The sequence below is a fragment of the Rattus norvegicus genome, chromosome 17, assembly GCF_036323735.1.
Source record: "Rattus norvegicus strain BN/NHsdMcwi chromosome 17, GRCr8, whole genome shotgun sequence".
NCBI classification, from domain to species: Eukaryota; Metazoa; Chordata; class Mammalia; order Rodentia; family Muridae; genus Rattus; species Rattus norvegicus.
This window is the reverse complement of record NC_086035.1, coordinates 22236375-22247419: the sequence shown is the minus strand read 5'-3', so window position 1 is coordinate 22247419 and position 11045 is coordinate 22236375. Positions and strand designations below refer to the sequence as shown.

The 11045-nt window shown below is 44.4% G+C and overlaps 1 protein-coding gene across 7 annotated transcripts in view; it reads left to right on the top strand.

Annotated features, from left to right (window-relative positions):
* The first annotated feature begins 1192 nt into the window (after positions 1–1192).
* The window catches only part of Phactr1 (phosphatase and actin regulator 1), a 477222-nt gene continuing 467369 nt past the window's right edge, over positions 1193–11045 (top strand). The window contains exons 1-2 of one of the 7 annotated variants that reach the window (XM_039095677.2): positions 1193–1594; positions 3340–3490. In XM_039095677.2, the coding sequence (XP_038951605.1) occupies positions 3388–3490 (103 nt within the window). In that variant the 5' untranslated portion in view covers positions 1193–1594; positions 3340–3387. The other 6 variants (XM_063276382.1, XM_063276381.1, XM_039095676.2 and 3 more) reach the window with 6 other exon arrangements.

Sequence of the window (11045 nt, the reverse complement as noted above, 5' to 3'; positions counted from 1 at the left end):
AGCCCCAGCATTTTATAAAGTACCTCAAGTTTCCTTTCCTAGGTCTGTACTCTAGAAATCACTGAATTCCAAAGGCGCTCTCCGTCCCAGGAACACAATCTATTTTTCAAATGTCCTATTTAGCATTGTCTCCCATCCCAGGCTCATCTACACTTCACACAGAATCTGACGTTTTTTCAGCTTAATCTCCCCTTTCTCTCCTTTTCTCTCATTTCTCTCTCCACTCTCCCTCCCCTGCATCTCTCTCACCTATGAGTCACTATAATTTCTGTAGAAGCACAATAGAGGGCTAGAACCTGTCGCCCACACTCTACTGTAAGTGAAAGGAACCAGAAGACAGCTTTCTCTTCTTGTAAATGTCAAGTGTTCACCTGTCTCTACTGAGGGCTGAATAGAAATTCAACCTTCAATATCTAAGGCCAGGGGTCTGAGCAAAGCTTTGCACATTCAGAGACCAAGCTGACTTCTCCCCAAGGCCTTTTGATTGATCATTACATTTAGGTCTTCCACAAGGCTGATCTCTCTGCTGCACTAATTCAGTAGGGTGGGAGAGCCCCACCCTATTGTTGACCTACAAGACAGTCAGCAAGGCATTTCCCGGGTTCTCTTATGAGAAACAACCCCCTAACCTAAAGGCAAGGTAACAAGAAAGACACATAAAAAGACAGTTTTCAGAGTTAGCAGTCACTCACTCACTGGCACTTGTCTCCTGGCTAAGCTGTGGACATGGGAAAACAGAGTCTGACCGTCCTTCCAAGTCCTTGCAAGCATCGCTTGCTTCTCTTGTCTTAACAACCCATGCTGATGCTATACGCTGCCCTGTACTAATCATCACTTCTGCTTGGTCCGTACAAGGTGGAAGAAGGTTGCAGAAAGCACACACTGGGGCATGACTTGATTAGCATCATGGCTTTTAAGGCCATAGCTCAAATCCTCATGCCTACAAGACCTTCCTGGGGTGCAGTAAGGAGGATATCAAACCAGGCTAACTGAGGGGCGCAACCAAAGCATGTTTTTGCTGTTGAGATAAGAATTCTGTGGCCATCAGAAAAGAGGAGCCCATTTAGGCATTTTGAAGATCTGACCGTGCACAGATAAAAAGAGGGAGGGTGAAACCCGACTGGCCTTCTGAGTTTCTCTTCAGAATGTAGCTCGCAGTTTTAATTGCTCACCTTGCTTGGCAGCTCAGAAGGAAATGGCAGGGCACCAAACCCTACCGGGAGCAGCCTTCAGGATTAGCAAGTATTCCACACCTTTGAGAGCCTAGGAGACAGGAGAATCATTTTAAATGCAAATGAAATTGAGGGGGTAGCAGAAAAGAACACATAAAAGACGGTAAAACAAAACCTTTCAATTTTCTTAAATTAGCAGGCTAATGTGTTCTAAAGAGCAGCCCCACTCAGATCCTGGCTTAGTGGAGGGAGGGGGCATTTCATCACAATATAAAACCGGCAGATCCATCATTTCCCTCCACTCAGTGCTCTTGACTGGAGATTGAAGGGAAAATTAGAAGCTGTTCATTTGGGCTCACAGGCTTAGCAGCCCTGCTCCGCCTGCTCTCTGGAAGCGTCCTGTGGAAAGGGCACAAGTGCTGGTGAGTATCTCCTAACTTTGAGAACCTTCCCCCCCACACCCGCATGTCTTTCTGGCTGTGTTGCCTTTGGTAGGCTAGGGGTTGTCTCCTGTGGGAATCTGTGTTACAATGCGGCTTTCAAAATCTGGGAAATTTCAGACAGCTTTTAAGCTGTTTCTAGGGACCGATTCACAGAAGGAAGGAGTTATTTTCAGCCTGGATGCCGGTGACTGTTTATGTATTAATTATAATGGGAATGTCGAACACACCACACTGCCAGTAAAATAGCCTTTCTTCACCACCCTGCCCTGATCCGCAGTAGGATGAAGGCAGGTGCTCCAACATGGTCTAAACACTAGAGTCCTCTCCACTGCTTAATCATTTACCACGTATTTTTGTTCTTCCTGCAAAGCAGACTGGGCTTTGAGATTGTGAAAATAGATTATTAAAGCAGAGATTCCGATTTTTAAATAACCGTGCGATATCTCTGTCCGAGAGGTGGGAGAGTAGGCTGTGAATGACCCTGGGTGATGTAAAAATCTTCATGTAGATTTCGATGGTTTCCCTGCCAAAGTTTTACATGGGAAAGTGGTAATTTCCTTCCTTCGCAGAGGAGGGCGTGGAGAGGCTGAAACTGGCGTCACCTTCGGTTGCTAAGGTAACATGTTCTGGCCATTTTATCTGATAGAGAAAGTCCAGTGGACAGAATACATTATTCATCACCGATCTAATCAGATAATCAAAACCGTTTACTTTTGCTGGGAATATTTAATAAGATCAAAGCAGCTGGTTGAAATTGTTCACTTGGACTATCGACAAGCCCTTGGTTTTACTTTTTATTTTTTTCTTTCACAGTAAGTATTCTTTGCCGTTGGGGTACCTTGGGCTATATATTTTTTTTTAAAAAGTTTCCTCTTGACAGACCCGGTTTCTTGGATGAGAGTGTGCGGACTTAGAAAACGAGCGATCGCTTTAGCCTTCAGAGTCTGATTTTTAAAGACTTCATCTTGTTCCTCCTTAAAAATATAATAGTGCAGAAATAGAACTAGTTCATCTGTGCCGGTATCAGGGGTAACTGCATGGGCTCTGTGAGAAGGGGCTGGCTGTTTTTCACGCCAGGGTACTGCATGCTGTGGGAAACCTGGCAAGGCTGTGGTGTTTGCCACTGCTGCACGAACCATAATTCTGTATCAAAAGCAGCCTATACCGGGTTCAGGCAGATAAGCCAGTCGCACTGTATAGATTGTGCTGAAGGGAATGGCTGAGGTCTAAGGAATTCAAGGCATTTGTACAGCGAACAAGCCAGCCTATATTGCAAAGTGTCTCTGAGAGGAGGCTCGGATTCCCAGGGGATGCTCTGTACTAAAGGGGACACCAGACACCCCTGGAGCAATTGAAGAGCAAGTTACAGGTAGGGTGATACCTTCTAATGCCATTTATCAGGCAGACTTTTGCAAACTGGAGGCATATGGATTCAAAAGTATACCTTTCGTCAGGTAACATACAGCAAGGAGAAAAACAGTATGTTAACGTCTCTTTAACCTGGATGGCTTTATTTTCTCAGGCAGAATATATTATTTTTAATCGGTGTTAACTAAAGGTTGAATCTTCTCATACAATAGAAGGGCTCTGGTGGTGGGGGCTTCGAAATTAGAAATGTCAGTCAAATGTTGGCATATGAGAACAGAGGACTCTTATTTAAATTAAAGAATGCACACACTTGACAGCCTGAAATACTGTGGCTTTCTCCTCTTCCCCCTTTATAGAGATCTAAGTGATTGCCTTCTCTCAAAATCCTGTTCTGAACATTGAAGATGGATTATCCCAAAATGGATTATTTTCTGGACGTTGAGTCGGCTCACAGACTCCTGGATGTGGAGTCAGCACAGAGATTCTTCTATAGCCAAGGAGCTCAAGGTAACACATGGGAAAGAGGGGAGCCCCTCACCCTCCCCCCCGCCTGCTTCACTGTAAACAGAGCAGCATTAGCTGCTGACAGCCTGAGCTCTGCCTTGGAAGTTCATCAGTTAATATTCCCAACTTGAGATCCTTTACCAAAGTGCTGCCAGAATTTCAGAACTGCCCAAAGAAGTCCGTAGCCCTGGAGGTGTAAGCAAGTGTTGGGTGCATATCTCGGAGCGCTTTGCTAGAACATGATGCTTGACTCCCTGAGTCCAGAGCTTATAGCTAAGAGGACTGGGGGGATGGATGCTTTCCCACCTGGGGACTTTTAGACAGGCAGCTACATACAGCACTTGTGGCAGTCTCAGGGCACCCTGACCTAGCTGAGTGCCATCCGGCTGGATTATGGGCTTCTGAGATAAGTGTGCCACTTGTGTAAGCTGCCTTCCCTGGTCTCAATGATCTCAGTTGCTTTCTAAAGGATCCTCAGTGCACATTCAAGGGCCTCCACCCTCTTCTGTGAAGTGAGGCAGACCGTGTGCTTTCGTTACCTGGTTCAAGGTCGTTAATTAGGCTCTAACTTGCTTGTTCTTCTGTCCAGGTTCCATTTGGAACCTTTGTCATTGTTAAGGTAACCAAAGAATTCGAAATGTTTTGTCCAACTGGTGGGTAGGAGATTTTGTTTGTTTGTTTGTTTTGCTTCAATCATAGTTTGTGTTTTTCACAAAACTGTTAAGATGTCCAGTCAAATGACCTTGTATAAGGCTGCATCCCAGAGCACACACCGAAAAGGTGGACAGTGGTCCTGTTTAAACAGGGAAGTAGTTGAATTCTGGGAAGTCACAACGCAGAGCTGGGAAGGAGATACACTGCATTAGAATCCTCCATGTTTGACTTGTGATGTGACAGGAAGCTCCTCTTGGGCACTGATAATAATACCCCACCTCCATTTTTCCCAAGTGTTCTTATGAATTGTTTGTGTGTTGCTCTTGGTAACCTCGAGGGCTTTCAAGCCTCCTGCTTTCATTTTCTGAGTATAAGCCTATGCTCTTAAATTCAAGAGGGGCTGGATATTATCTGCAGGATGCGTTTGGGTCATCTAGCTCAGCAGCATAGCCTGATTTTGGCGAAAGTGATACCATGGCTAATTCCCACCCTCTAAGAGGAGAGAGGCAGCATTGCTACTCTCTGTCACTTCCGGAGGTCTAAGAATGTTCTTGGGAAGAAGGGTCAGAGGCTCGCTAACACCTGCAGCTTGTTCTGGGACTGCAAGTATCAAGGTGGCTGAAGTGATATGGAGCTGGAAGGGAGGGGAGAAGAGAGAGGCTTCCACCCCATTATGGCCCCTGATTTTATACAGTACATTCCATTCAGAGCCTTACTCCATGACAGGTTCATCCAGCCTCGCTGCAGATCAAGAAAGGAAGCAATAGTTAACTGTGGAGGGGAAAGATGTCTGTTCACTTAGTCTTGAAGATGATGGACTCTTGGCTTTTATGGGAGGAAAGCGGGCAGGGTGTGTGGGAGGCTTGAAGATTACAAGGCAGCCTGGTAGCTGCAGCAGATGGAGCTGGGGGTGGAGTGGTCAGAATTGTCACCAGCAGTGACGGTGGTGTAGACTCCAGAGCTGGAATAACTGGGAAACACATGGGAGATGGCAGCATACGCGATGGCTTCTCCTTGGGATCACGTGTGCCTGCGGGTGAGGAGGATGCTGCTTTCCACTCCAGGAATCCTAGATTGGCAGGATTTCAGTGGGCTCCCCAACCATTAACTGGGGTCCTCAAATCAGAAATCCAGATGCTTTGGTGGTTTCAGAGTTTGCAGTTAAACAGGAGTGACGGAGCCAGCACACCTCTCGAGGGACCTGTATTTAAAAGTCAACTCATACAGTCCTTTGCAAAATGATAATGGTGACCGCTTTCTAAGTTGTTAAGCACGTTAATGAGTCGACGACTTTAAAGTGCTTCAAACAACATCTGCAGCATAAGACACTGAATATCATCGAATCAATAAAATAGGTGTCCCATGTTAAAGGCCCTCTCTGCTCTGACTGACAGTCCCCGAGGCAGCCAAGGCTTTGCAGATAAAAAAAAACTTAACTAATGGGAACTCAACCTCCCTTTTTCTAGTGAAAAGCAAATACAGAGAGAGAGAGAGAGAGAGAGAGAGAGAGAGAGAGAGAGAGAGAGAGAGAGAGATATTAGGTAAAAGTAAAATCACAGGAAAACCTACCATAGCACAAACTTCAACGATAATAAAAGTATGTTGTCATGCATCTTCCCCCATCCCCAGCAGTTCTTTCAATTTATCTTAAAACATGGTCACCAAGTCCCCCAACACTTAGGGCCGCTTGAGGAGCACTGTCTCCACTAACTCACAGTTTCCCACTACAGTTCACAGGCTCCTTTGTAGTCACTGCTGCCCACTTTGCACAGGTGTTCGGTCTTTCCAAGACACCAAACCCCCAGGTCTTATAAAGGCTTCCAAGTGAGCAGTGAGGGGGTAAAGGCTCAGCACCACAGCCTTCAACCCTCTCTTCCCACAGCACAGACTCATGTCTGCAGTGTAGGACTAAAACCTATGTTGGATCCATGTCAAGGCTCTGGGTACCAGGAGACAGACTGGTATGTGATGGCTGTTTCTTATGAAAGGAATGTGGGGCAAAGAGACATACAATCCAGGTGGCTCTCAACCCAGCCAGACTAGACCAAAACGGTGGTGTAAGGACAATCTAAAAAGAGAGTGGATGCGATACTCTCTTCTTAAAAGGTCTAACCGGAAGTTTCATACAGAGCTCACCATCCAGAGCTTGGATTACCCTGATTGGGCCCGGGTGTTCATTTCCTTTGTTATTCATTTGTGTGGCTATTTCTATAGACCAAACACATGTTCTCAGAGATCTAAATCCTTCAAGGAGGAAAGAAAATAAATCGCCAAGGGTTCCCCTTCTTCCCTTTCCTGTGCAATTTACTCTTTATTGAATATACTATTCACAAAATTCTAAAGAACACCTTCAAAATTAATTATAGACTGCATGTCTATCCAAAGCAATCATTTTAGAAGTATGTTTTTAAGTGACTCAGAGGTATTTTTTTGCTTAATTTTTCTTGGAAAATTAAAATATCCTGTTCCAAAATAGAAGAGAATGTTCTAGTTAGTTAATATGAGAGGAGCTGAGGAAGACATGAGCTCCTAAAGCGAGAGCAAAAGGTCCCAACTCTTTGAAGTCCCTTTGGAAATCCCTGAGTCTGTCAAGTGTGTGTTCTATTCTGATAATGAAACAGCTTGCTTTCTCCTATCTCCATTTCTCTTTGGTTTGAATGTAAAATGTGGAAGATTGGATGACTGGGAATTCTGTTATCAACATTGTGATGTGTTCTGGAGAACGAGTTGGAGGTGGTGAAGCCCACAGGCCTCCTGTTTGGCTTCTGTTGGCAGACAATGTTCTCCTCACCCCAGAATATTCTGGTGACACAAAGAGAACTCTGTAAAGGCCACCTGTAACTCAGAAGGAAGATTCTGGAAATTGGAAGTACATGTGACTTCAAAGGTCAAATGGGTCTCCACAGGACACATTCAAGTTTACCCTTAATTAGGTTCTGACAATGACAGTTCCACCCGCAATGTCAGGCTCTGGGACTTTCACAGTGCCCAACTACACTGAGAGGGACATCATTAAACTTTTTACAAATGAGTTAAAATGGGCATCTGGGTTTCCCTTAACCTCCCCTCCCCAAACTAAGTGAAACAGGATCTGAGTAGCGAGGTCTTCAGAACCCTAGTTTCCAACTGGCTTCCCAGTCAAGCCTATGAAGAAGGATTAACCACTTTTCTACATGTTTGGTGGGGGAAGCATTGTATCTAGTGTAGATTAGAAACATCCCAAGAGATTTCACAAGGTTCTCCATGACTTTTTCCCCCCCAATGGGCAATCAGAGATGAGATTTGAAGACTATATCCTGTAGCTTTTTTTTATTTTTATTTGGGAGTGAGAAGTAAGTGCCAGGGATTGAACTTAGGGCAGGTACTTTACCATTAAGCTATATATAGCCCATTCTTTTGTGGCTATTTTTACCTGAATATGTTTCTTAGCCACACCTAGATAGCTAAGTATTATAAACTATCATATATTGTAAATATTTCCTATAAGTAACACAGGTCTTACACATTCTAGGCAAGCAAGCGCTCTACCACTGAACCACATGCTCGTCCTTCAAAGTCATCTCTTATTAACTGAGTTCAAATGATCCAAAGTGGCAAATAGACAGCAAGAAAGGAACATACATGGATCAGAGACTTCACTTTACATATTCATTGCATATGTTTATCCCCAATAAAGCACTGGGAATTAGGGATTGCAGCATTCTATGCATGTTGTGGATTAGAACATTTAACTTGGAGCTGGGGAGGTAACTCATTTGCAAGCATGCTTGCCACAAAAACTCAGGGACACATGTGTATGTGAAGCAATGGAGCTCCTCTAACGCCAGTGCTGGGGAAGCCCAGAGATTCTGGGGCTTTGTTGCCCTAATTACTGAGTTCTAGGACCTGGTGAGACACTGGGTCTTAAAAGCTGCCCATCTAAATGGTGCCTAAGAAATAGCCACCAAGTTTGACAGCTGACATCCTCAATCATGTGATTATATGTGAACACACACACACACACACACACACAGAGAGAGAGAGAGAGAGAGAGAGAGAGAGAGAGAGAGAGAGAGAGAATTTAAAATTGAAGAGTGGAAGATTCTTGAAACCGGCCATCCATTTGGATATCTGCAAAGCTAGCTCCATTTTTTTTTTTTTACATAAAAGCTATCAATGTCACTGGACATTGATATTACCTTCAACATATTAATAGGCAGTCAGTTGACTAAAGCTACCAGACAGTCACATTTAGAGCCCCCAATCACAATCCCCCCTCCTTTATCACTTTGCATAACTCGTGGCATTTGAAGCCCTTGGTGCTCCTCATAATGTACCTTTTCTCTTGTCTGCATTGTCTTGTTCGACAAAGGGAAATGCCAGTTCTGACAACTGATGAATGCCACGGTGAGCTTCTCAGAATCTCTTCAAGTAGTTTTACGAACAAAGAAACATTCAGTGAAACCTTTCTGTCAACCCTCAGTGCCCCCTCACCTCCACCTTTTCTTGAGCATCAATTTTTATTGGATATTTCATGTATTTATATTTCAAATGTTATCCCCTTCTCCCCTGCTCCCATGCCCCTCCCCCCTGCTTCTATGAAGATGCTCCCACTCATACCCACCCACTCCCACCTGGCATTCCCCTACATTGGGGAAATGAGCCTTCACAGGACCAAGGACTTCTCCTCCTATTGATGCCAGACAATGCCATCCTCTGCTACATCTGGAGCCATGGGTACTCTTTGGTTGGTGGTTTATTCCCCGGGGGCTCTGAGGTGTCTGGTTGGTTGATACTATTGTTCATCTCTACCTTTTGTTATGTGCTTCCCTCCACACAAGAAATGCATCAAAACATTGGCCTTTGAATCGTCAGCTTTCAGTTGAATGTTCTCCAACCATCCTAACCTTTACACCTCTGGGATTTCTTAGTATGGTCCCAAGAGACAAAGACATTTGGCATTACTCAATTAGCTGCAAGACATTAGTAATGGTTAATTAACAATAGCATTCTTCCTTTTCCTCTGCGTAAGGCAAGACCATGGCTAGCACCAACAGTACCTCCCAGTGAGTTTTGCCTGATGTTTCCTGATGTTTCTCCTACGTCTACATGATAGCCTTGTCATAGTACAGGGCTCCAGTTTTACCCCATAGGAAATCCCTCCACTCACTTGATAGAGGAACTCAAGAAAATGGCAGCCTCTCTAAGCCTTGGGTTCTTCATCAAAATAATTGGCTACCTCCAGATCCAAGGAAGGTTGAGGGGTTAAATGAGGAGGGAGAGAGAGAGAGAGAGAGAGAGAGAGAGAGAAGAGAGAGGAGGAAGAGACAGAGACACTCAGAGACAGACAGAGAGACAGTGTTCTTATCAATTAGTCACTAATAATATCTTCTTGTTATTTAAATGCCTTCCATCTCTCTCTCTTTCTCTCTGTGTGTGTGTGTGTGTGTGTGTGTGTATGTGTGTGTGTGAATTAGTCCTAATACTGATATTAGTTACTTAAATGTCTCCTATCTACCTCAAACAGGGTGTTCTCCTTAAATACCATTTTCTTGGTGGCAGCATCATCCTTGTTATAAAAGAGGGCATTATGATTTATTGAATGCCTCTACTGACCTGGTAGAACAGGAATCCTTCAGTCTACATTTTCAAGGAGAAACTTCAGATTCAGAAAAAAGACTTAAAGCTTCAGACATGGAAAACAGTGCTCCCCAACCAAAATTCCTTTTAAAATCTTAAAATCTTTAGTTGAAAGTGGAAAGCGCTTAAGGCTGAGGGGAGGGGTGCATAAAAAAACCTGCTAGAAAGAATTAAGATGTGGGAAATGAAAGTCAGCAACGCAGATATATCTGTTACGAAACAAAAGAAATCCATTAAAAACTCAAACGAGAAAGGAAAATATTACAGGAAAAGTTTAGGTATGTTATTGAACAATTATAGACCTTGAAGCCAAATTTCCAGAGGCAATGAGGATTTTAATGTATAATTGTCGATAATGGCTGAGTTTTCCCTCTGTCCGGAAGTAGTTATGAAAGGGATGAAGCCTGTGATAACTTACATGAGACCAAGTCAAAGAGTGCTCTGAATGAGTTCAGAAACTGAGTTCTGACCTGTGCCTTACCAGATTCCCTTCCCTTTTGTCTTTAACCCCCTGCGGCCCAGTCCAGGCCTCACACATTTTGGCCAATTGATCTCCAATGCAGCGTCCACTCATGCTCTTGTTTCCAACCAGGCACCGTGGAGGAAGCTGTGGAGATCCATCAGAGTTGCTAATTGGAAATGCACTGTGAGAACAGCACACAGGGTCCCTGCCATGTTTTAAGAGGCTTGGTCATTCAGCAAGCGGAAGGCTGTACTCTTTCTCTATCCCTGTCTCCGGAAACCTCAGGTGTGGTTCACTCCTGAAGGTGGTGGAGGTCTGGTTTTCTCCAGAAAAGCTAGGGTACAAGCAATGACCACAAGTCAATCCAGGGCCCATTTAAGGGATACCTGACAAGTGGATTAAAATTGTCTACATCACAGTAACACCTTTCTGTCTGCCCCTTTGAGTCCTGTTAGCACCAGCACAGCAGTATCAGCCATGTCTCTGGTCTCCCCACAAAATGGTTCCTTCCTACGTCTTACTTGGCTCATTACCCAGGTAACTTACATGCTAACTTTTAGACTCTGTTTCAGAAAAAGGTCTCATATGAAAACTTGACAAAATCCTTTCTGGTCTCATTTTTGGGGTTGGTGATCAGGTTATCGCCCTCAACAAATCCCTGTGGAGGAGGTTGGGAATCTGTTCTTTGTAACTCTAGCAAGGAAGTGGCAAGCTGTGCTTCACTCAGGGATGACAAAGCAACTCCCAAGCCTGCCCTCCTGGCCTCCCACACGGTCCATTTTAGACCTCTAATTGCTCACACACAGGCTCTCCCAACCTGTG